This window comes from Pongo abelii, chromosome 5, assembly GCF_028885655.2.
Source record: "Pongo abelii isolate AG06213 chromosome 5, NHGRI_mPonAbe1-v2.0_pri, whole genome shotgun sequence".
NCBI lineage: Eukaryota > Metazoa > Chordata > Mammalia > Primates > Hominidae > Pongo > Pongo abelii.
Genome location: NC_071990.2, coordinates 167,545,271 through 167,571,642, shown reverse-complemented (window position 1 = coordinate 167,571,642; position 26,372 = coordinate 167,545,271). Strand labels below are relative to the sequence as shown.

At 39.4% G+C, this 26,372-nt stretch overlaps 1 protein-coding gene across 3 annotated transcripts in view; it reads left to right on the top strand.

The window, feature by feature from the left end:
- PDE10A (phosphodiesterase 10A) overlaps positions 1 to 26,372 on the top strand; it is a 335,868-nt gene that overhangs the window by 66,264 nt on the left and 243,232 nt on the right. Inside the window, exon 2 of one of the 3 annotated variants that reach the window (XM_063725083.1) lies at positions 21,547 to 21,674. The exons of the other annotated variants lie outside the window; for them this stretch is intronic. Within the exon in view, the coding sequence (XP_063581153.1) occupies positions 21,638 to 21,674 (37 nt within the window). The 5' untranslated portion in view covers positions 21,547 to 21,637. The remainder of the gene's footprint in view (positions 1 to 21,546; positions 21,675 to 26,372) is intronic. 3 annotated transcript variants of the gene reach the window in all.

The following is a 26,372-nucleotide window of genomic DNA, read 5'->3' as shown; positions in this document are numbered from 1 at the left end:
CCTTCTCTTTTTGAAAGAAATCTTGACAATAAATTGCTTATGTGTTGCATGTGACTCTTCAACATTCTGTTTTTAAGATCTCTTTGATACTGTTGGTGCTGTCTCTCTCTCTCTAAGATCTGTTAATAAGAAGAAAAGAAATTAAATACTATTAGTAAACTATACTTCCAAACTTTGTAACAATAAATTCCACCATTCTCAGATATACTTAAATAACTGCTAAAATGTATGTTGATATTGTAAAACCTAATCGGCAAACTGACAGGTTTGGGTTTTTTTTCCCTCAACAAAAAAGTAAGTGGAAAAAGACTCTCTTAAAATTAGAGTTGTGAGTGGTTTGTTGGCTTGACTTGTGGCATTGAGTGCCTCAGGTGAGCAGAGACCAAAGCGTGACCTGTGCTAGTGGAGCTCTTGTTGCCGTAAGTGTTTCGTTCACAAGGAGACAAGTTCTACTTCAGTCTTACACGTGGGTCACACACAGCTGACCTCAGGTTGCCATTTCTTTTCTTTTCCATTTTACCGGCCTCACAGTCTTTTTTCTGTTACCTTCATTTACAATCCATTATATATAAGTGGGACTTAAGGGCCTATGAAGGACACAACAAAAACTGTGAGTAAACCTGGTATCATCCGGCTTTTATCCTGTCTGCTGCAGTTTGATGTTGCTGAGATCTTGTCCACAGCTATTAAGCTATCTGGAAAAGAATTAACTGGAACGTGTCAAGTAGTCATTCCGTTTCTAAAATAGGTTTATTTTTTCTGTCCTATAAAATGCATGTAAGTCTTTGTTTATGTGCTACGTTTGGACATATTTGAGGGAGTATTTCCTTCTGTTTACTGCTCACATTTAATATCATACATACGTCACTTTAACCATCAACCCAGATAGTCTAAAGGGAGAAAACATTTTTGTGGCCAAAACCTGAGTTTTACATAGGAAAATGCTTGGGTGTAAATACAGCCAAAGACTCATTGGCTTACTTTTCTACATACAATTTGAGAATTGAGATATTTTTGTGACTAATTCTCCATTAAAACCTGATTTGACTTTTAGTACTCTATATTAGAAGAAGGTGACTATTAAAAAACTTAATCCACAGGATAATTTTCTTAATCCATGGTCTGTATGTGTGAGTTTATCATATATTTATTTATGTAACAGATATCAGGTGTCTACTATGTGCCAAGAACTTTTTTTTAGGAATTGGGAATACAGCAGTGAATGAATAGATTAAAATAAAATCACTTTCCTCCAGGATACCTGCATTAAAGGAGAGGAGTGGGTAAGACAGAAATAAATCAGGAAAATATGTGGTGTGTCAGATTGTTGATAAGCACTATGGAGAAAAAGGAGTGAAGGGCAGTTACCATTTTAATTAACATGGGCAGGGAAGGCTGCACCAAGTAGGTGAAATTTGAGCAAAAATTTAGAGCAGGCAGACAGCTGGTAACAAGTTTCAAGCAGAAGGAAGAAAGAGCAATTGCAAAAATTTAGTCTCAGAATATGGCTGGCATATTTGGAGGCACTGCAAGACGGCCATGTCAGTAGAGGAGGAGAGCAAAGTTCTCCTAGGATATTCAGGACCCCGTGAAGGATTTTGTCTGCTCTCTGAGTAAGACAGGAAGAAACTGAAGAGTTTGTTTACTTATTCGCTTACATATTTTTTGTGTGTGTGTGACATGGTCTCACTCTGTTGCCCAGGCTGAGTGCAGTGGTGCAATCATGGCTTCCCGCAGCCTCGACCTCGTGGGCTCAAGCAGTCCTCCCACCTCAGCCTCTCAAGTAGCTGGGACTACAGGTGTGTGCCACCACACCCAGCTAATTTTTTAAATTTTTTGTAGAGAAGGAGTCTTGCTATGTTGCCCAGCATGGTCTGGAACTGCTGGACTCAGGTGATCCTCTCACCTCAGCCACCAGAGGTGCTGGGATTACAGGTATAAACCACTGCACCTGGTTTATTGAAGAGTTTTAAGCAGAGAAGTGACCTGATCTGACTTCCTAATATCACTGTGGCTACTGTATTGAGAACTGACTGTAGGAGAAGAAGGGCAGACGCGGGGAGACGATTGAGGAGGCCAGTGGCCAATGGCCAAACCAGGCAAGGGCTGGTGGTGGCTGGGGCCGTGGTGGACACAGTAGACTGGATGAGAAATGAAAGGATTGCGGACACTTTTTCAGGGTACAGCCAACAGTATTTCCTGATGGATTAGCTATAAGGTGGGAGAGAAAGATGCCAATGATGGCTTCAGGGTTTCAGCCTTGATGGAAGAATGGAGGATCAGGTTTAGGAAGAAAATCACGTGTTTGGTTTTGGCCATTTCTATGGTCTGAATATTTGTCCTTCCCCAGCCCCCAAATTCATATGTTGAACATAATCACCAAGGTAGATGGTATTAGAATGTGGGGCCTTTGGGAGGTGGTCAGGTCATGAGGGCTCCACCCCTGAAAATGGGATTAATTAATGCTCTGATAAGAGGCCCCAAAGAGTTGCCTTCCCCTTCAGCCATGTGCAGACACACAGAAGGGCTCATCTATGAAGAAGGGGCCTTCACCAGATGCTGAGTCTACTGGTGCTTTGATCTTGGACTTCCAGCCTTCAGAACTGTGAAAAATAAGTTTCTGTTGTTCCTAGATTATCCAGTCTAAGGTGTTCTGTTACAGCCTGAATGGACCAAGACAGACGTATTAGTTGGAGATACGGAGTAGGTTTTTGGCTATATTATGACGGAAGTCTGGGTGTAAGTTGATTAAAATAAGGACTGATTTTCATTTGAGGCCCTGATAATGGAACATGGGCAAGCATTTCATGGGTATGTCACATGTTCAATTTCATTCATTTAAATGGACTAGAACAATGAAATGATAATAATTTAATTTTGATTGTTCTACAGGCCTGTCTTAATGTCCGTCTGTGTGATAATTGAGCCAGTTTTCTTAACTCTATAATATAGCCAAAGGCTTCTAGCCATTTTTTCTGTAACAGTGATGTTGCCCAGCTTTGGTGGGGAGGCAGGTTAGTTTGACTCTCATGAGAGGACTAATCCAGAGACAAGTAAGCTAGCAAAGGACGGACTGAGGCTAGGGCAGGTGAGCTGCGGGGCTGGCCCCTAAAGTCGCTGGCTAGGGCTTAAGGGAGCCATTTCCATATGGCTGGACCTGGGCCTTAAACCCAGTGATGGCTGGGATTGCCAGGCTCCTGCAGTCCAAAGAATCTGGGTTTCAGAATCGACTCACTTTGTTCAGATTCCAGCTTTGCCAATCACTAGATATATGACTTTGACAACGTTACTTCTCTGAACTTGAGTTTCTTCACCTGTAGATTGCAGATAATCATAATTCATGATCTGATCTTGTTTACCACACCAGACTTACCTCCTGCCATCCTTTTAAGTGTACTTTTTAACATTATGCACATGAGTATATGGTTCTTTGGCTTGGCACAAATTACCATTGCGTTGCATGTCCTTTCTATTTTTGGTGATGCTAAATTTGCTCACTAGGTTCAGATGGAGTCTGCCAGATGTCTCCACCATAAAGGTATCGTTTCTCCTTTGTGATGAGTAATCCGTGGAATGATACTTTGAGATCTTATGAATATAATATTTCTCAACACTGTATCATTCAGTGGTTTTACTATTCATTGATGATCTTTGCCTGAATTATTGCTTTGGGGCTTACAAAAATGATTTTTGAATGAACTCTACTATTCCATCTATATTTACAGCTTGAATTCTTCTGAGAGAAAAGAACTACCCTCACTCTGTGCCCACTTTTTTGTTCTGCTTCACTTTGGGTATCATTAAGGACTCATGGATTCCTTTTCTATTCAGTATTATAATACATTACCATTTCTATTTTTTTTATACTTAATGTGTTGTAATCTATTGCTGTATTTATTATTTCCGATCCTCAAGCTACCCAGATTTGGCCAGTATGCATTCTTTCAACATTTTCTTACTGTATTTCATATGTCTTTATTAGCCTCAGAAACACTTGCTCTCTTGGCACAACATTTCCCTTATTTACTTTGTATGTTCCTATTTCAGACCTGGAATCTGCCACTTCTCCAAGGAAGTCTGGTTCTATTCAGTGGGAAATGGTATTTAGTAGCCAAGACCTGAGCACTAGATGTGCTCATTGCAACTTGGATGTTATTCCTTCTAGGCCTTTACAGTGGATACAGCTAGGAAATGTATATTTAAATGATGAGTTATAATGCTATCTCCAATTCAAATCCAGTACCATAGGGTTCTTCCTAATTTTTGTAAAACAATATTATACAAAGTAATTGGCATAGAAAGCAATTATTAGAAAGCTTATACATTATAGGTTAGTATGATTAAGAATGTTGTCCTGTGTTGTAGGTTTTAATATTGGTCATCTAGCTTACTTACAATAATTTATCTTGTGTACTATGCCTGAACAAGGAATCTGAGCATAGTTTTCAGTCTTCAGAATTTTGACTGGATTTGGCATCCTTAACATACTCAGAATGACCTACATACTTCATAATATTAGTAAGTGTCCTTACAAGATGGATAGTTTAGAACATCATCATTTAAAAATATCTTAGCAAGTTATAATAAAATGTCTTTATTATAAAACATAAAGGTTTACTAGAAAGGCTTTAAATAAATTGAAATGTAACTAATGTAATGTCTCAGTATCAGGTGTAGATTTTGCTGATGGAATGGTCAGTATATGCAATTTTCATTGATGGCTCCTTTTTTGGGTTTATTGTAGTACCCCATATTTGTGCTGCTTTTGATCATATCAGAATACTGACTGATGCCATCAACTTTCTTAGCCAGAACATTTTGAACTTTTTTTTCCCCATTATACTTTAAGTTCTGGGATATGTGTGCAGAACATGTAGGTTTGTTACATAGGTATACATGTACCATGGTGGTTTGCAGCACCCATCAACCCGTCATCTACATTAGGTATTTCTCCTAATGCTATCTCCCTTAACCTCCACCCCCGACAGGCCCCGGTGTGTGATAGTCCCCTCCCTGTGTCCATGCATTCTCATTGTTCAATTCCCACCTGTGAGTGAGAGCATGCACTGTTTGGTTTTCTGTTCCTGTGTTAGTTTGCTGAGAATGATGGTTTCCAGCTTCATCATGTGCCTGCAAAGGACGTGAACTCACCCTTTTTGATGGCTGCATAGTATTTCGTGATGTGTATGTGCCACACTTTCTTTATCCAGTCTATCATTGATGGACATTTGGTTTGGTTCCAAGTCTTTGCTATTGTGAACAGTACTGCAATAAACATATGTGTGCATGTGTCTTTAAAGTAGAATGATTTATAATCCTTGGGGTATATACCCGGTAATGAGATTGCTGGGTCAAATGGTATTTCTGGTTCTAGATCCTTGAGGAATCACTACACTGTCTTCCACAAGGGTTGAATTAATTTACACTCCCATCAACAGTGTAAAAGCGTTCCTGTTTCTCCATATCCTCTTCAGCATCTGTTGTTTCCTGACTTTTTAATGACAGCCATTTTAACGGGCGTGAGATGGTATCTCATTGTGGTTTTGACTTGCATTTCTCTAATGACGAGTGATGATGGGCTTTTTTTTCATATGTTTGTTGGCCACATAAATGTCTTCTTTTGAGAATTGTCTGTTCATATCCTTTGCCCACTTTTTGATGGTGTTGTTTTTTTCTTGTAAATTTGTTTAAATTCCTTGTAGATTCTGGATATTAGCCCTTTGTCAGATGGACAGATTGCAAAAATTTTCTCCCATTCTGTAGGTTGCCTCTTAACTCCAATGATAGTTTCTTTTGCTGAGCAGAAGCTCTTTAGTTTAATTAGATCCCATTTGTCAATTTTGGCTTTTGTTGCCTTTGCTTTTGGTGTTTTAATCATGAAGTCTTAGCTCATGCCTATGTCCTGAATGGTATTGCCTAGGTTTTCTTCTAGGGTTTGTATGGTTTTAGGTCTTACTTTTAAGTCTTTAATCCGTCTTGAGTTAATTTTTGTATAAAGTGTAAGGAAAGTCTCAGTTTTCTGCATATGGCTAGCCAGTTTTCCCAACACCATTTATTAAATAAGGACTCCTTTCCCCATTGCTTGTTTTTGTCAGGTTTGTCAAAGATCAGATGGTTGTAGATGTGTGGTGTTATTTCTGAGGCCTCTGTTCTGTTCCATTGGTCTATATATATCTGTTTTGGTATCAGTACCATGCTGTTTTGGTTACTATAGCCTTGTAGTATAGTTTGAAGTCAGGGAGCATGATGCCTCCAGCTTAGCACATTTTAAACTTTTAAGTTTATCATATATATGTAAGGATTTGAATTAAAACCAATGCTGCAGGGAGTGTTTTTTGTATGCTACTATAGCGTTTTTGTCTATTTGTGTTTTAAAATGGATATTTGGTTTTCTGGGATGGACATATAATAGAGCCTTTTAAATAAAAAGCATTGATGAATGAATAGGTCAGCTTTATGGAGTTTTAAGTTTCTTTCTTCTTGTAAACAGCATAGAACCCCATTCAAGGCAATGTCAGGTAGATTATATCCTTAATTTATATTGGGCTGAAATACATTCAACAGCTAATTTAACTTAAAAAAACAGAAAAGCAAAAAACAACACACATGTTTTGAAGAGTTGTTTAAGCTCTTCATTTTGGGTGTCCCAAGTAGGAGGTGAACTTGACATTGCCTTTTGGCGAAGACTGCAGAGCAGGGCAGGACCAGTGAGTAATGCTTGTGGAGGTTCAAATCTCTGGTGACCCATTCCATACAGCTGTGGTTCTTTTAATTGGGAGACTTGGGTTTTGAAGGGGAGATTTTACAATAGTAGAGCAGAGTACAGCAAAGCCAACAGTCAACAAATAATTTATTTATCGACACCAACTATGCAGTCATGCTAATTTCATTCCAAGTGCAAAACTTACACCTCATTCCAGTTTCTGTTTTCAAAGAATAACAGAAGCACAATGAAAATACTTGTCAGAGAAAATGCTTAAAATCCATTTGGCTACTTTTTTTTGCTGTGAAAGAAAAAGCCCCCTTTGTGCCGGCCATTAGGACTTATAGATATGGCTGCAACACAATTCACTTTTTGTCATGTTACCAAATTTACAATGAATTACAGGTGATCTTTTGATTTCCTGTCTTTCATGCCATCCTATGCTCTTCCTTTTTTTCCCAATAAAAATACCTCTTCTCTTGCTTTGCTTTTCTTATGATTCAAATGACTAATACAATGCAATGAGAAAGTATCTGGGCAAAGCAACTCCGTCTCATTTTCTAATTTATTTTGATTTAAATACTTTGTTAGCTGAGGGGAAATTACATACATATCTATGATGTCATCATGGTTGTTGTACTTGAGTTAAATGTCTAAATTTTTTTTCTGTTTTTGAGACGGAGTCTCGCTCTGTCGCCCAGGCTGGACTGCAGTGGCATGATCTCGGCTAACTGCAAGCTCCGCCTCCCGGGTTCATGCCATTCTCCTGCCTCAGCCTCCTGAGTAGCTGGGACTACAGGCGCCCGCCACCATTTCTGGCTAATTTTTTGTATTTTTGGTAGAGACGGGGTTTTGCCGTGTTAGCCAGGATGGTCTCGATCTGCTGATCTCGTGATCCACCCACTTCAGCCTCACAAACTGCTGAGATTACAGGCGTGAGCCACCGTGCCTGGCCAACTTAAGTCATTTTTTAGTGTCTACTCAAAACAGATTGTAAATTTAGAATTACATGAAGTACAAAGGAGGCTACAGTTTTGCACCTGGCACATAATAAGCACTCAAAAGGTGTTTGTTGGGTCAAAATGAGAAGCACATACTCTTTATGTTTGCGATGAATTTGCATTATGGTTCAACTTGATTCAGTATGTATTTCTACTCTTGTGACTGCAAGCGGGACTCTGGAAGCCTGGGTTTTAATTGAGCTTTGCCACAGACTAGCTGTGTGGCCAGCTATTTAACCTCCCTCTGCGTCAGTTTCATCCTCTAAAATGGAGAGAATAATACTAATTCTTACCTTATAGAATTTTTGTGAAAAACACATGTGAATACCCAGTGAGTATTAGTTCTTATTTATGACTACTTTCTTGTAAATCAGTGTAACCTGCCCTCTAGATTCTATCCCGGAACCTTTTCTAGTCTTCATAAACACTCCTGAAATGTTTTTGCCAATAACTTTTCTCAACCTCAGATGTGTACAACTGAAAATACAAATTTTTCATGTAACATTCAGAAGTATTTGCTATCCTTTGTACTTTTTATCTCAGTTTGTCATAAAAACTGAAATAATATAGTATGCATATTTAAACTTAACAGTTTGCCTTTTGAAGTGTTTTTCTTAATGATTTACATTTTCTTTAAATGAAATTTATATTTAAAGGTAGAGTTTTAAATGTATCTGAATTTTCTTTTTTTAGTGGCTGGTTGGTTAGACTTGTTTAAAATCTGTTCCCTTGCTTTCTAACTTGTTACTTAACCTGTAGTTCATACCATATGCAAATAAGTTATTTAGCCTGGAATATAGACAATTTCAGTCTGTGACATTTTTTTCAAATTTATAATTTTTCCCATACATCCATTTGCCTTTCTTCCCTTCCTCCAGGAAGGCCTCCTTTCCTTCCTTCTTTCCATCCATTCAGAAATAATCTCTACGCCAGGGACTGTTATGTGTCTGAAGATACATGTAACTAATTTAAAACATGTGAATGTGAATCAGTGAATACCCATGTACTCCCAAACCAGCCTGAGAAAATATTAACTTGATTTTCAAGGTTTAAAAAAAGGTTCTAGTGTTCATTTTCATTTTTGATTGTCTTTATTTTACTTAAAACTAAATGAAATAATAAAACTTTTTTAAGTTTTAACCAATGCATTTTAAATATAAAGTAATAAACCTTTAAGAAAACACTGAAATTGGGGAAATTTCATATTCTCTATTCTACAAGCATGTGGAGGCCATCCATGCTGAGTGCTGTGGTGAACACAGCAGGCTGCATGGGACCTTATTCAGGTGATACTCATTGTCATTTCAAGTAATTTTACCCAATTAACTTTTCCCCTGTACCTTGCTTGTAAGCAGAATTGGAAGCCTATAGTATTTTGCATGCTCTGTATGTTTGCAATTGATGAAATTTTATTTTTTGGACTTCAGCAGTTTGTACAGACATGTACAAGTGAGCTTGTATATGTTGGCAATATATTAGTCTGTGTTAAATATGTTAGTTTTGTGGCCATGGCTGATTTGAAAAGAACTGGTTTCTTAATGCTTTCATTGGGTGGCAGAATATTTGGAAAATAAAGATAATTAAAGAGACTTTCATGAATATTTATTTTAAATATTTGTTGAGTACTTCCTGTGTGTTAGGGCTGTGCTAGAGTCTTAACATTAATTACCTCATTTAACATTCACAAAAACTGCATAGTGTAGGTGGGGAAATTTTCCAGAGCGAGGTTACATTAATAAGTGGTGGATTAGAGATTCAAGGTCACATCTGTCTTCTCCCAGAACCCATGTTTTCTTCACTGTACTAGTATTTCAGATGTGGATTTCATGAAGAATAACATCGTATTTTCTTAAAACGGCAGAATAGTATAGGTTTTCCCCCTTTTTATGGAATATATCTGAAAGTACTGACTTGATAGCAGGGGATAAAGTAAAATCATAAAGCTCACTTTAGGCTGGGAGTGGTGGCTCACACCTGTAATCCCAGCACTTTGGGAGGCCAAGGCAGGCAGATCACCTGAGGTTGGGAGTTCGAGACCAGCCTGACCAACATGGTGAAACCCCGTCTCCACTAAAAATACAAAAATTAGCCAGGCATGGTGGCACATGACTGTAATCCCAGCTACTCTGGAGGCTGAGGCAGGAGAATTGCTTGAACCCAGGAGATGGAGGTTGCAGTGAGCCGAGATCATGCCATTGCACTCCAGCTTGGGCAAAAAGAGCAAAACTCCGTCTCAAAAAAAAAAAAAAGAAAAGAAAAAAAATCTCACTTTATTTCCCTCACTCTCCAACAGTTTACTACCACTCCCAAGATGATTTTTTTCTAATATTAAGATAGGGAAGGAGAGTATTTTCACCTAGTGTCAATTTTAAGAATCACTTAGTTTGAAAGGTATAAACATATAGTTATACATACCATTTTTTTTAGAGCGGTATTTACCAGCATTATAAATTACCTTAAGAACAAAAGATACATTTCTTATTGATGATAAAGAAAATATAAAGGCTAATACTGGTTAAAATAGAACAGAGTCATCTAGTTTTATTGGAGTGGTAAAAAAAACAAAATTTAAAGCAAGCATCGTAATGAATCTTGGTTTTGGTTGCTAGATCTCTGAGCCCTCCATACCAATAACAGTCATCTGTCAGCAATGTTTTCTGAATGTTTCTGTGTGCAGGGATCTTTATGAGGTGTTTAACCTCATTTAACCTCTGTGGTTTGCAGCTTGAATTTTAAAAGGCCAAAAATAGTGGTGGTTCTTTCCTGGAAGACATATGAAAATTATGTGTTGCATTTTTTTTCCTGACAGTAATTTCCCAAAGTCCTTATACCTTAGTTCTTCTATCCTATCAATCAGGTAAATAGGAAAAAAAAATTCATATCTGACATTTAGAGAAATCCCCCAAATATTGGGTGGGTCTGGAATTTGCTAATTGCTAGGTTTCTTCTGCTTTTAACTTAATGAAACATGCAGTGATTAAATTTTCTATCAGTACTTCTAGTGTTAATAAGATGAAACAATGAATTAAATGAGAAATTCCTTTGTCTGTTCAGGGAATACATGCTAAAATTTTAGAGCAAAAAATAACTTACCCCCATCTAGGACCCGAGAACCTAAGGAAATTACTCATTTTGTTTTCCGTAAATTGCTGCTGTGCATGAGACACGTATTAAATTTCAATTCAAGAGCTGGGTTTTGGTACGTAACTTTCTCCTTGTATCGTTCTAATTGCTTTCTCCCTGTATATACTTTCAAAAAGTTTATGTTCCTCCCGTCTTTACTTCTTTCTTTCATTCCTCCACCCATATCTTCTATGCATTGACCTGTTCCACGGATATTTACTGTCTTCTTTGTTCCACATGCAGGTGATGTGATGAGAACAAACAGGACAAAATCTCTGCCCTTCAGAAACTCACATTCCATGTGCCGTTCTACTCTCTCCTTTTCCACTTCCCCTGCTCGTATCCTTTAGAGTTGGCCACCCTCTGTGATGGCTGGAGACATCCCCCAGAGCATGAATGGATGCCCCACAGTTTGCCAGGTGCTGATTCCAAAGGTGCTGCCACCTGAAGTTTTGCTTGCATGCTGATTCTCCACCCTCAGATTTTAAGACAAAGTCCCCCAAGATTGTCTTTTGTCATTAGCTCAGCATTTTTTTTTTCAAGGCAAATATGAAAGAACTATATAAGAAAGACTGCTGTAGATAACATCACGGAGTTCTAGATGTTGGCTTCCCACCAAATTTCAAATCAGGGAAGCGAGTTGGTATTTCAACCTCTGAAGCCAACTAACATTCTTATGAAAAGTCAGTGAAAGTATTAAGAATCATGGATTTTGGTGGCTTCTAGACCTTACTTGTGGTTTTCTTAGTAAACTACAATATGGTAGTATGATTTAGAATATTATTTCTATATAGCTTCAGGGGTTTAAACTATCATTTGGCCCTTGTGGATATTATTAACATTTTTAATTAGAGGTTTGCTTTTCTTCTTTTAGGCCTTTTAATATATAGTATCCGTTCTTTTCTGGGACATGACTATTTGCCCCACCTGGTCAGATCTCTAAGAAAATGGCAAAATGGGAAAGGAAATATTGAAGAGTCACGGGTTTCATATTTTGTGGCATAATGGGAGGGAGGACATCTTAACTATTGGTGTCTGAATGAGAATTCAATTTTAAAAACTAGTTTTACTTGTGCGGTAACTAAATGGAAACATGTACTATCTCATTCTTTCTCTATAATATGATTTGATTCTCATTATATTGTTGGCCTGAAGGAGGAAGTTGAGGCACAAAATATAATTTTAAAAAGTTTACTTGAGCTAAGGTGAGAGGACAGCCACCTGGAAGACTGAGACCCAGGTGACCTTGGATATGAGCTCTGTTCGGCCTTTGTGAGAAGCAGGTTTTCCAAAGCAAAAAGGGGGACAGGGAGTGGGCTGATACAGCTGTTTGTCAGGAATTCCCGTTGGTTAGACAAATAAGATTGATTAACGATTGACTATACATTGGTGAACTGTGGGGTATGGGGTATGGTGTCCAGTGAGTGGCCTTGCTTGGTTAGTTGATAGCTGCTTGTGGCGGCAGCTGGTCTAGAGCCCACATAGCAAGCAGCTTCAAGAGCTGATTACTCAGCTCAAGGAGGGAGGTGGGATGGACTGCTGCCTCACTCTCATGCCTCTGTGGGTCTCTAATTTATAGCAGGCTCGCATTCCTCGGATAAAGTTTCTTTTCTTACTATGTTTTATTGTTAAGCACCTATATTAGCTTCCTGTGGCTGCTCTAACAAATGCCATGAACGTTGTGGCTTAAAACAACAGAAGCGCATTCTCTCATCATTCTGGAGAAGAGAAGTCTGGAATCAGGGTATTGGCAAGGCTGCACACCCTCCAGAGGTTCAAAGGGAGAGTCCTTTCCTGCCTATTCCAGCTTCTGGTGGCTCCAGGCATTCCTTGGCTTGTGGCAGCATCATTCTGTTCTCTGCCTCTATTTTCACATCCCCTTCTCCTCTGTGCACTTCTCTCTCAAAACTTCCTCTGCCTCCCTCTTTTAAGGATACATATGATTGCATGTAGGTCCCCCTCAGATTATCAAGGATAATCTCCTTAAAGTCAACGGACTGTGATTGCTAATCATATCTACAAAATACCTTCACAGCAACACCTTGATTCGTATTTGAATGAGTTACTGGGAATATTAGACTAGTCAAGTTCCCACGTAAAACTGGCCACCCCCTGTAAACTTGGCATTCATATGCTTCTCCTTAAACTATGACTAGTCTCCAACTAAAGACACCCATGAAGTCATACTTCCACAGGACATGATGCAGCTATCTTACTTACAACCGAAAATGTGTTAACCATTTCCCCAGAAGAGGATGCCAAAGTTCCTGGTTGGTGTTCACTGTTTTCCTTAACATCCTGGAACTTAAATACCATGATGTAAAGTTCAGTGTTATTCATGCATCTTATGTTATATAATAAGGGATAAGAGCAGGAAGAATGCAAAGATTCTTGCTTAAAAATTTATATACCCACATACTCATAACAACATAAGAAATACTCATAAACATTGCAGCCCTTGTTTCTGAAACTGACTGCCTAGTCCTAGATAGTGTTTATAACTACTTTCTTTCATTACTCATTCCATATTCCCTTTGCCCTCTGGGAGCACCACAGCCTGTTGGTCAGGGTTCTTTGCCTGTAGGGTGACCCAGACCCTCATTCCTGAGGGGCCTGGGTCATTAACAGTCCTGCCTGAAAGGGGTTATTGGTTTTCCATTGACTTCAGTCACAGGGCATGGTGGCAGATGCCCTAAGGGGTATTCTGCATTCCAGACATGTTCTTCCTAACCTCCTTTGTGTAGCCGAAAAGCAACCAGGTGTCCAGGTGGTTGATTAGGACAAGGGGCCAAACTAAAAGGAATAACTAAGCCTTTGTTCACTTCCTGGGATAAGCAAGAGACACAGAATGGTGCTGGCTCCCCAGAGGTGCTGACTGTCATCTGCAGAATGGTGCTGGGTGAGAGTCAGGTGGGTCAGCTCAGATGAGGGGTGCATTTCACTGCTGGGAAGTCTCAAACAAAAGGCTCCTGCCTCTTTATGGGCCTGTTGGCTGGGGGAAGGGCTAGGTATGGGAAAGTACCAAATCAAAGGGAAGAAAAGTACCTCCTCCAGGCCCCCAGTAAGAAGGCAGCTGAATGGAGGTGCCTGGACAAGGAAGGAAGATATGTGTATGAGCATGGCTGGCCCAGGGGTCAGGGAAGCCTGAGTCCTCAACTGCAACTCCTTCCAGAAAACTGCAGTGCACTGACTATGCACCAAGCATGTTGTGTGGTGGGGTCAGCTTTTCTCTATGAGGGCTGCCAGGCACAACTTTGTAACTGCCTCTATTGGACCTGAAAGATCACACAGAGGATTTGGGCCTGGAGCCAGACTACCCGATAGTAGCAGCCCCACTTCCTCTTGGCAATCAGGATCAATCACCCCAGCCAGTACTTTGCCTATTGATTCAGAGGCCTGAGGAGCCCAAAGTGGCTGGGTGGCAGTCTCAACTTCCAGTTCATTGGAGCCATTGTGTCTTCTGGTAGAAATATTCCTCCCTTTGAAGCTAAGGACCAGCAGAGCATAAGATTGTAGGAACAGGAAGTGAACATTTTAGTAGTAAATCACCAGGAGTAATATTAAGGGGTGCCATTCCTATTCCTCCCCACCCTTGATTCCTGGACTCATGAATCCTGGCTATGGGAGAAACGGTATCATATATTAGACACTAGTTGAGGACATATACAATCTCCCACAGAACATTGCCCCAGCCCTGCAAGATATCCCACCCACCTGCTGCTGAGACTTCAAATACCACTTTTCTTTTCTGTCAAGCCAGCTGCTTCAGGATATGGGGACATGGTTTGAACAGTGAATTCCATGATCGTGGGTCCACTGTCGTACCTCATTTGCTGTGAAGTAAGTTCCTTGATTAGAAGGAATGCTGTGTGGAATACCTTGAAGTGATATCATTTAGGGCCCACTTGGATAATACAGGGTAAACTCCTCCTCTCAAGATCTTTAACTATAATCTCATCTTTTGCCATAAGGCAACATTCTACAGGTTCCAGGGATTTGATGTGGGTATCTTTTGGGAAGTGATTTTTGGCCTCCTAGAGTATCTGACTGTTTTCCTTGCAAACTTTGGAGAAGCAGTAAGACTGAAGAGGTAGAGAATATACGTTAAAGAGGATCTTTAGGCACAGTAATTTGTTTTGAAACATAGCTCAGGTACACATTTGCTATGTAAACTTTGGCAAGTGACCTAACTTCTTAATCCTCTTTCCTCTTCTGTAAAATGAGGATAGTAAGAATAATTTATCTGGATTATTTTGAAGATTAAATGATTTAGTAAATGGAAAATGATTAGTATACTGCCCCCGCACATAGTAGGCATTCAACAAATTCAGACTAATGCTATCATAAGCAGCTGGCTCAGAAAAGCTTTGCATCGATCAAGCAACTGTGGAGGCCGGTACTTGGTGGTTGACACATATGGGTGTGTTTTGTTTGTATTTATAAAAATTTTGAGTTATTTGCCGCACGAAGAAATACTGGTAAGACACGTAGGAAAACATACTTGTATGTTTTCTTGGGGAGAAATCTGGTGAGAATGAGACTTCTCAATATATATATTTTATATCGTTTTAATTTTTGAATGTGTAACAATTTGAAAAGGACAACTAAATAAAGAACTTCAAGAGATAAAAGTTCGTAGAGAGTCATCTGTACTTGTCTTGATTAAAAAGACAAGCTAATAAAAATCCCCAAAGAGTAAAACCTGTTTTTTTTTTTGTTTGTTTGTTCTCATGACCCTTGAGTCCCTGGTGTTTCTTTTGGTATATAGTTATTTTTTTTTCCTTTGAGTTGAGTCAAATTTTTATATTCAGTTTTTTTTTTTTCTTAACAGTCTTCCACTTAAATTTAAATTTCACTGGTTGTTTTCATTGTGCATTTAAACATAGGTAGATTTATTTTATTTAGACTTGACAATTAGATCATTTGATGTGAACAACTGTGCCTTAGAAAAATGTACTTAATTTGAAATACAGTCCTGTTATTAAATCGACATAGAAATCATATGCTCATAATGATTTGCTTCTGCATACTTAAGAAGCTCTCACTGTACAGTTTTTATTTTTCCGTTGGTTGTGACTTTTGATTTTTGGGCCCTATATTTCCACTTACCTCATTAAGCTCCATAGTGACTACTCAAAACAGCCTACATAGACAAATATGCTGTTATGGTGAATATCTGCCTTCAAATATTAGCACTGTACTTCTGTTTAGAGCTGTATATTTTTGAAAAAATTCAGTTTGTTTAAGCTTCATAAAAGCCCTGGGAAATAGGTGGGTCAGGCGTAACTAATGTTATTTATCTTCATCTGTTCTTATTGTCTACCTGCTTAAGTAAAAGCAGGGACCATGCTCTTGTCATCCTTAGATTTCTAGTATCTAGCATGTTGTTGGTGCTCAAAAATAGTTACTGAATATGCAAATAAGCATATAGTTGGATAAAGAGATAAGGAAAATCACTGAAACCACATTTGGTGGCAAGTAAATGAAATAATCAAAACTAGAAACCCTGTTGTTAGACTTCTAGTCCAAATGTGCCTCTCAGAACAACTGACTGATTCATAGTCTCTGCTTTAAATATGAGATCAGTTTAGGGCTACTCAAATCCTTTGTGCCAAAGAGAATATATTAATCCCCAGTCCAAGTAGGATTTAGCACTTTTGTCCACCAGAATAATCAAAGCAAAATTCTCAAATTGTAGAGGCCTCAGAAACACATGATGAGAAATCGTTTTGTTCTGTTTATAATACTTTTAAGCAAAATGCTTATGCTTATCTGTCTTAGTGAATTAGGGCCGCTCCAACAAGTACCACAGACTGGGTGACTTTTAAACGTTTATTTCTCACAGATCTGGGGGCTGGGAAGTCAGAGACCATGATGCTGGCTGATGCAGTTCCTGGGGAGGGCCCTCTCCCTGATTGACAGATGGCTGCCTTCTTACAAGAGAAATGTTTTAAGAGACAAATCATCTCTTTCTCATTTCTTATAAGGGCACGAATCTCTCTCTCAGCTCTTGTGAGGGCACTAATCCTGTCAGTGAGGGCTCTATTCTCATGACCTAATTACCTCCCAAGGACCTGGCCTCCAAATGCCACTGCACTGAGGATCAAGGCTTCAACATACGAATTTTGGGGGGACACATTCTGTCCATAGCACTGTTCTTCTGTCAAAGCATGGTGAGGTTCTAATTAGTATTAAATGGTCTAAAGTATTCTTTTGGAAAGGAAAGATTTAAATTAACACCTGAATATTTTAATGAGTGGTAAAGTTAGAATTGAAACTGTTGACAGGTTTTCTTACCTCTTATTTTCTCCATGGTGTCACCATAATGGATCTAAAAAGGAAATTAATATTTATTTTTATCACCAATTTTTCTAACTTAATGTGCTAAAAATTATGTAATTTAACAAGTCAAGAATTGAACTTACCATCTTCTTTCTCATCGGGTAGGAGACTTACCATCTTCTTTCTCTTCTCATTGGGTAGGAGACTTACCATCTTCTTTCTCGTTGGGTAGGAGACTTACTATCTTCTTCGTCTTCTCATTGGGTAGGACATTTACCATCTTCTTTCTCTTTACACCATATATATGTGAGTTTGAAAGCTGGTACTTATCTTTATTCTCATTCACCACTCTCTCCACATTCAGCCCATTAAATAAGTCCTGCTGGTTATGTTTTTAAAATATCTCTCAACTACATCACCATTACCCTATATATGCACATTACTTTTTCCTTGAAACTAATTGTCCTCATTAAAGGCTGATGGATGTTTCAGAAACTCACAGTAAACTTACTTGAGCTGGAATATAATCAGGACCTTTCACTAATTGACAAGAACCAGCCTCATTTCTACCTCTTTGTCTCTTATTTAAGCTCTGGCAACATCAAACTGTTTGTAGTCCCATGCCTTTCTTGCATCACTACCTTCTCATGCTGTCATCTCTGGAAATTCCAGACCACTTACTTGCTCACTTAATTTCTTCTCATTAAGGCTCAGCTCAGGTTTCACTTCCAGAAGACATACCCGACCCATTCCTCCTCATTACTCTCTCCTGACCCCAAGTATTGGGTTCATTTATTCATTCATTCATTAATTTAAATATGTATTGAGCACCTACTATTGACCAGGCGCTGTTCTAAGTGCTTGTGATACATCAGTGAACAAAACAGAAGAGCCCTGTCCTTGTGAATTCATATATTCTAGTAAAAGAAATGGACAACAAATAAAAGTAAATTATGTAGGATATTCGAAAGTTTAGAGTGCCACAGGAAAAATGATGTAGAACAGAGTGAGGAGGGTCAGGAGTTGGGCTAGTAGGGGCTGGGAGACAACAATATTAAATACCATGTAGCTCTCATTTGAGACGGTGACATTTTGAACAATAGCTTGCAGGAGGTGTGATGTAGACTCCTGAGGAAAGAACAGTATTCCAGGCAGAGGCATAAGCCAGGGAAGAGGCCAGGATGTGGATGTATGCCTAGTTCGTGCAAGGTCAGACAGGTCATGAGGAATAGGCCGTGTAAGGACTTTGGCCTTCGCCGTGTGAGATGAGGGGATGTTGGAGGGTTTTTAGCAGAGCAGCAACATCATCTAGTTTATGTTTTGACAGGGTGCTATATTGAGACCAGACTATAGATGCATGCAGGTTAACCAGTTAGAAAGCTATTGGAGTAGCCAGGTGAAGGATAATAGTGGCTTGAATTCATAGTGTTGACTGTTGGGAAGGTGAAACATGATTAGGTTTTGGATGAATTTTGAAGTTTGCAACAACATGACTGCTTAATGGTATGGATGTGAGGTGTGAGAGACAGAGAAGAGTCAGGGAGGACTTGTATCTTCCCTGTGATTCTCCCTAATCTTGTGCATGTAACTGGTCATCAAGTCTTGTCAGTCTGCCATTTAATTATCAGTTTTATTTTGCTACTGTTTCTCAACTGCACTGCTGCAGTGGCTGTCTAATGGGCATTCCTAGCTTCAATCAATTCTTTCTGTGGGAGTAAAGAGCATTCTAAAATCCACATCTGCTTATATCATTCTCAAGGTTAAATCTTGCGTGTTTCCATCCACCTATAAATAAAATTCTGAAGTCCTTAGCATGGCATACAGTATCCTTAAACTGCCTTTGCTTACTCTGAGCAGCTATCCTTCACCTCTTCCACATGCCTTTCATCATATATAATTTTTGAATTTCCTAAAAGGTTGATCCTTCATGCCTTCTTGGGAGGTATGTGCTGTTCCTTCTGTCTGAGATGCCCTTTCCATCTTGTCTGTTTGTGGATTACAAGGCTAAATTTGGGTGTCCATTTGTCTGAGAAGCTTCTCTGACCTTAGTATCTCTCCTAGTCTGTTGCTTTTCTTCATTTTCCTATAGACCTCATGTACAGTTATTACACTTCTTATCCCACTGATTTGCAGCTGTTTGTGGTCGGTCTTCCCTTAAGGGAAGCAGCAGTAGTTTTATTTTACCATTATTTAGCAGAGGCCCAATACATGTATGATAGACTTTTGGGCAGTTGGGACACTAAGGCAGAAATGGGTAGAAATAAATTGGAGAGACTGACTTTATATTATGCCATGTAAGAAAAAAACAGAAAAAGAGTTTGACGGCCAAAAAGGGTAAATGCATTTAGTAGGAAAGAGTTGAGGTATAGGTGTGGATTTTATGGATGTCTTGAGGACTGTAGGAATGGGGAGAGTAGCGGGAGATGAAGGTTGTTTGGGGCCAGATGGTGGAGGTGCTTCCATACTCTGTTTTTCATCTTTGTTCTGGAACAGTGAGGAACTAATCAAATTTTTTAAATAAAAATCTGAAACAGACTGTTGTTCTTTTGGTTAAATTGGACTTTGCCCCTACCATGTTGTTTCATTGCGTTGTAGCATTTACAAAAGGGAATCTGTAACAGTCAGCAATACTTCTGGATTCTTGCAGGGAGGGTAGGGACCATGGGGAGGAGTAAGAAGTTTCCCCTTACAAAATCTTGACTTAATTTGTCATGGGGAAAAAAAAAATCAAACAAAACTCTTGACAGTGCAGCCATCCAAAGAAGAAGAAAAGCTGCTGTCGAACTAAAAGAGATGCTGGGCTTCCCTTAGGCTGAGGCTGGCGGCCCTGAGCATCTGGGCGATTTGGCCCACAATTGGGACCCCTGTATTTACCTGAAGTCAGTCCAGATTGAATGAAGCAGGAACTTCCTGCTTGTACTGAGCTCAAGATCGTGGCTCACCCAGCGAGCGCTCCTGGTTCCTGTCTCTAGTCAGGGCAAGCAGAGGCCCGTGGAGATGGCACAGAGGTGACCCGGTGCAAGGAGTGGCAGGGCCCATGTTTAGAGAGTTTCCTGGGTTTCTCTTGTTTTGTGTATTTTCTGTTGTGTCCTCTAGCTGCCGGACTCGGGTCTCGGGCTTTCCCCAGCTGTAGGAAGTTTCCCACCCGTCCTAGGAAGCCCAGGCCGGAAGCAGGCGGGCGGCGTTTCTAGGGTGGGCATGATGTCATCAGAAGTGCCTGTGCCCACCTGTCATGTGCCACCTTCGCTGTGGCTGCCGATTGCGTGAGGGCTGCTCTAGTCCAGTCTTGAAGTGGATGGTGGCTGGGAGGCAGGGACTCATAGCAGGGGGCCCACGTGTGGGGGGCTCCAAGAGTGAGGGGACCTGGGGTGAACGAGTGCCTCAGGTGGACTCCAGAACCATGGGTGTAAAGCTCATTGGCAGCTCCTTGGCTTGGCACCCAGAGATGGGGGTCGCCTGTGCCCTTGGGGGTGTGGGGCCTTTACAGCCCATTCAGTAGCTTCACAGTCCCAGCTTCCTGCTGTGCTGAAGCCCTAGAAGACTTCCCAGAGTTTCTTGAGCATGGAGTGTTGCGTGCTGCCCTGGAAGGTCTTGTAATGCCAGCTGGGCATGGGCTGGTCACAGACTTTTGGGCCCAAGGATCACTCTGCGTCCCCCAGGAGAGTACTTGTGAGAGTAGAGTAGGTGAAGAAAGATTGATCAGGAGACCTGAAACCAGAAAGGCAAGTTGAGGGAGAAGGCTGTGCACTGGCATGGGCTGTTCCGTTAGAGCACCTTTTGGCTGCAAGTAAGACAAACCTGCTTCAAATTACTTAAACAATAGGGAAAATTGGCATCATAAAACATGAGCCTTCGAGGAAGGGCAACTCCAGGAATGATGGATTCAGTTACTCACACCCTTCTGATCTGCTTCTTTACCCTTCCCACTTTGCTAATGGACTTTGTTTTGATGGTGGCAAGATCAGCTCTTTGGCTGTAGGCCTGGTATGCACATTGGAAGAAGAGTGGACTTTTCTGTGTGAGAGCTAAACTAATGACTTTCAGGGAAGGAGAGCATTACCATGACTGATGTAGCAAATTGGGATTTATTCTGAGCTGGAGATGGTGACCTTCCCTGAGAGGGGAAAATGATGGCTAACTGAACAAAGGCAATAGCAGTGGGAATGAAGAAGGTTTAAAGGAGGCAGAAACACTGTGAAGGTACTGTTGACAGAAATCAGTGATTTGCATTTAGGGATTGAAGAAGAGGGTGGATTGGAGGATGACTGGGATATTTAGTTTAGATGATTAAGAGGAGGTTGATTTCACTTAAAGAGATGGGATATGAAAGAGGGAGGTGAAGGAGGAGAAGAGGGAGAAGATTCAAGTAGGTTAAGGTGTAGCCATGCTGAGAATTATCTGTTAGTTATTTGATTTTTTTGTTTTGTTTTTGTTTAGAAGCTAATGGTATAGATATAGAAGTCATCCACAGAGATGTTACAGTTGAAGAGATGGGGGTAGAGAAGACTTTGAAGGAAAAGAATGTAGAATGAGGATAGAAGAGAGGAAATCCCAACATTTAACAGGTGAGTAGAGGACACTAAGCCAGCAAAAGAAATTTAGAAGGGACATTCAGATAGACAGGAAGCAAACTAGTACTCTATAGCTCTGTTTTGATCTGCCAATTCATTAAAATTATCAATTGAGGAAAACTTTGTTTTGTTTACACCTTGACTCTTTTTGGTGCCAACCTTCAGTCAAGCCCCCTACAGTATCATTGACAGGGTTTCATTGCACCGAAAAGTTTACAGTGTTTCATACTGGATGGGTTAGTTTTAATGGCTTTTGAGGATTTCTGTGATGTTCTAGTTGGGTGATTTTTCCCTTTATTTTTCATAGGGTGGTTACATATATGCTTTAGGCAAATTGATTATTGACTAAATTACCTGCTTTACCATGTTATGTAGGAGAAATTTCCAAGAAACTAAGGGATTAGTTAACAATATCTGATACTACTGCGACCAAGGGAGATGAAGACTGAGATAATGATATTTAGCAATTTGGAAAGCTAGTTTAACCAAAAAATGATTTTAGTGCAGTTATGGGGAATGAAATCATTGGGTGATTATTAACGCATGAATTAGAATTAAGGACATTAAAATAAGCACTGGACTACTCTTTTGACTTTGATGGTGAAAGAAAAATAGAAGGTGTGATGGGTTTACCAGGTGTGAAGGATGTTTTGTTGTTGTTGATCATGTTTCAGGATTGGTGGAAGTGTGAGTGTCTCAGAAATCTTTACATTAAAAGGGGCAAGGAGAGTTTGAAGACATGAGACGTAAAGGGGAAATAACTGAGTGAGCAAGGAAAAGAAGGAATCAAGAACCAAAAAAGAGAGCCAGCTGAGTTAGGAGAGAAGCTAGAAAGTGGGTAGAGGTTCAGAGAAACATTGAAGAGGAAAAATAAAGGATCCTCTGAGTAACAAAAGGCTAGGTCATGTGTCAGGGTGATCATGCTGTGTCCAGATGCTTAGTAGTAATGGAACAGTCTTGGTCTGGCTGCTGTGGGATCAGTATAGAGAGCCATCTAAGAGGCAGAAAAGAATTGACATGACTGCATTTTTCTCTAACCAGTTAGAAATGCAGGTCACAAAACTCGAATGATTGGGTTGACCTAGTGTGGGGTGGGACTAAGCAAAGAATTCTGTGGTGCTTGCTGAGGTGTTATTGCAGTAATCGGCAATGGTCTTTAAACTCAATAGTGAGGTGAGGAGAGAAGCTGGATGAACAGTGACCACAGTGTACAGTTGAGGGCAAATACCTGACTCAAAAGTAATGAAAGGAAGAATGAGGTGTAAGGATAGGATGGTGTCATCAGAGAGGGGAATTTTGTCACAGGAGGGAGTAAATAATTTTTCTACTTATTCATGGTTTATAATGGCATGACCTCTAACCCACATAGAGGAGTAGCAGGGAGCAAATGAATCATATCCTGTTTTAACAGGTAAGGTTGAGGGAATAATAAACAGTTATAATGTAATATCAGAAATCTGTTGTTTTATTAGCTGTATAACCAGTATGACAGTTTATGAGGTGTATTGGTTTGAGATAGTTGTAAATCATGGTATAAATGCACTCTCACTTTTAACAAAGAGCTTTTTAATGTACAGTCTGAGCCGAGACTAGTAAGTAAAACTCTTATTTTTGTTATTCAGAATGTACATGTTGATTATATTGACAAGATTAGTTTTCAAATAGCAAGTGTGACATTTCTCTGAATATTTGAAAGTTGTTTTAAAATGATTTTTAAGTCAAGGATAGGTTTTTTGAAAATTAATTTTGAGGTGAAATAGTTTTTATGAGACAGTTTCTGTCTTTAGCAAATTCTCTTTGAATCCCTCAATCCTGGCTCCAGTGGTGTGACTGAGCTCCACTCGCCTGAGTGGGTGGAACTCTCTCCCCTACGTTGGTTAGAGGTGCAAATATTGGCCAACATTTGAAAGCAGTTAACCTATTCTCAATCCCCAAGCACCATTTTTAGTAGAGCTAATATAAGAGGCACACGTACATTTTCTAACAAATTGCTTTTTTTTTTTAAAAAAAAAAAAGAATGTAATGGAGTCACTGTTCTGGAACTACAACTTTGACATTTATTTGCATAAGTAGGAGTGGAAGTGGTTCTCATATGCAGCTAGAACACCCCTTTAAAAAAACTCACTTTAAGTTTGAATTTGAAGGCAGAGGCTTTTATTATTATTGATGCCATATGTTGAACAATTTGTTTTGTTAATAAGTTGCTAAAACCTGCTTCGCTCCTAACTTTAACCTACACTCTCACAATTACAAACACCTTCCTTCCTCCAGGGTTCACACAGTAATGGCTGAAGTGCCAGGCACTATAAGCTGATAAGATAAGAAGCACATGGCGCATTGTCATAAGCCAGGGGTCCCTACTGGGCCGGCTGACGCACACAGTCTTCCCCTGATGTCAGAGGGCCGAGAAGTAGCACCTTGGCTCTTTTCCCAAATTTTGTGCCAGAGCAGGGGAAAAGACTCTTTGTTTGAAAAAGCAGCTATTGAGGTTTTTTTTTTTTTTTTTTTTTTTTTTAATTGCTTTTCTTGACTATAGGCCAGATTCCTGTCTGTTTAAATGGTTTGGTATTATTTCTGAATTGTTTGGCAGAAATAATGTTTTCTAGCAAAAATACATTCAATTCATTGTACATAATGTTTTATGATCAGTTCGTTGCCACTTATAAGGCTTTGAATTTGTCATTTTTTGGTGAAAAAGTAAGTATGGCAAATTTTATGAATGGCATAGTTCAATATGTCTCATATAAGCTCTTAAACTCTGTCACCAGTATTTGGACAATGAACCCTGTCTTAGTAAATCTATGAGGAGGGGGAAAGCTAAATGTAGACTAGGGTCATTTCAGTAACATTTAATGCCTGACAAGCTGTTTATCTCAATTACTTATTGGCATTTATACTGAAATATGAAAAATGTTAGATTCATGAGATGGAACTGTTCAAGACTAGTAGTAATCTACTAATGCATAGGCCAAACATATTCTCTCTACTGATAAAAAAAAAAATCCAGACATCAGAACATGCTCTACGGCCAAATTGTCATCATAGTGAAAAGTCTGCGCAGTACATTATTCTATAAAATGTTGTTTAACTATTTTAATGGCTCCTTATGAAGTCCTAAAGAATGAAGATAATTCCAAACCTATAATTTTATGGCTGCCTTGTTGAAAAGGGCAGACCAAGGTGCCTATATCAGGATGAAAGACCTGAAAATCTAAATAGCCTAGCATATTATATATACAACTTTTAGTCATTAATTATGAGATTAGCTCAGATTAGTGAAATATAGCAAGTTTTGCATTGTCATCTGAACTTGAAATTTTAACATGAACGCTATTTGAACAAAGTTGGCAGTGAGAATTGTGGATTACAATTAGCACTCTACAGAACGGTGAGACATACTGGAAGTAAAGCTGAGGATGACTGCTTTTTTGTTTGTTTGTTTGAGACAGGGTCTCATTCTGTCACCCAGGCTGGAGTGCAGTGGCACGATCATGGCTCACTGCAGCTTCAACCTCCCTGAGCTCAGGTGATCCTCCCACCTCAGCCTCCGGGGTTTCACCATGTTGCTCAGGCTGGTCTCAAACTCCTAAGGCCCAAACAAGCCTCCACCCTTGGCTTCCCAAAGTGCTGGGATTACAAGAGTGAGCCAAGGCACCCAGCGAGTGACTATTTAATGTTTACATTTTTGTCACCAAGGAAGCAAAAGAGTTTTAGGAATTTAGAAATGCCACTGAATTGTTAATATGACATTTTTGAATTAAGGTATTTTACAGAAACCACTTTATAACAATGTCATATTGTGTCTTTTGATGAATGTTTTGTTGACTAGGTATAAACTAATTTTTTTATACTTAGGTGGTAATAAGAGCTGATATTTTCTGAGTTTTTTAAAGCAATTTTCATATATGAGGTGTAGAGATTATTATTGTCTCCATTTTCCAAATGAGGAAATTGAGGCATAGAAATGTTAAGTGACATATTTCAGTAATTCTGTAAATGGTAGAGCTAAGAGTACCTTGGTAGTCGTCTTCGATGATTAGAATTTTATGTTTGAAATTAAATGCTGCCGTAGAGACCAGAATCATAATTCCACGTTTCTTCAAGCACTAAACTTGCTCTCATGAAAGGATTAAGTATTAGGGAAGGAAATCAGAGTTTTAGAGGTAATAGGTTACGTACATGAAACTTTCAAGAAAGCGGAAGTGCCATATTTAAATCTTTCTCTGATGTAAAGATAAGCGGACACAATTCTTCTGTGCTTCACTGCTCTGGGCAGTAAGTTCATGTTAGTAGGGTGCACAGCTTAGATGCCTGTGTTTCTACTCATAGCATTTCTTAGTCACTAGGGACAATTTGGCTCCTAAATGTTAAGAAAGAATTAGCAGCTGTTAGAGTGGAGAGACAAGATGTTTGACAGCAGCATAGCAAGTTGGGGGCTGTGTAATGAATGATCTGAAGTGGAACAGCTATAGTGTGAGCAAGTGAATAGAAACTTTTGAAGTGTTTGCAGCACAGCTTCAAACAGTGTAGCATGACTGGATTATGAGAAAATAAATACCGGCAGGTCAACTGGTACTAAACACTTATGAATGGGGATTTCTTTTTAAAAGCAAACTCAGTTTACCTAAGAGGTGAAGTGTAATGCTTCCGAAGAGTATCACGATGTGTGAAAATGGCTAAGGTCACAAATGA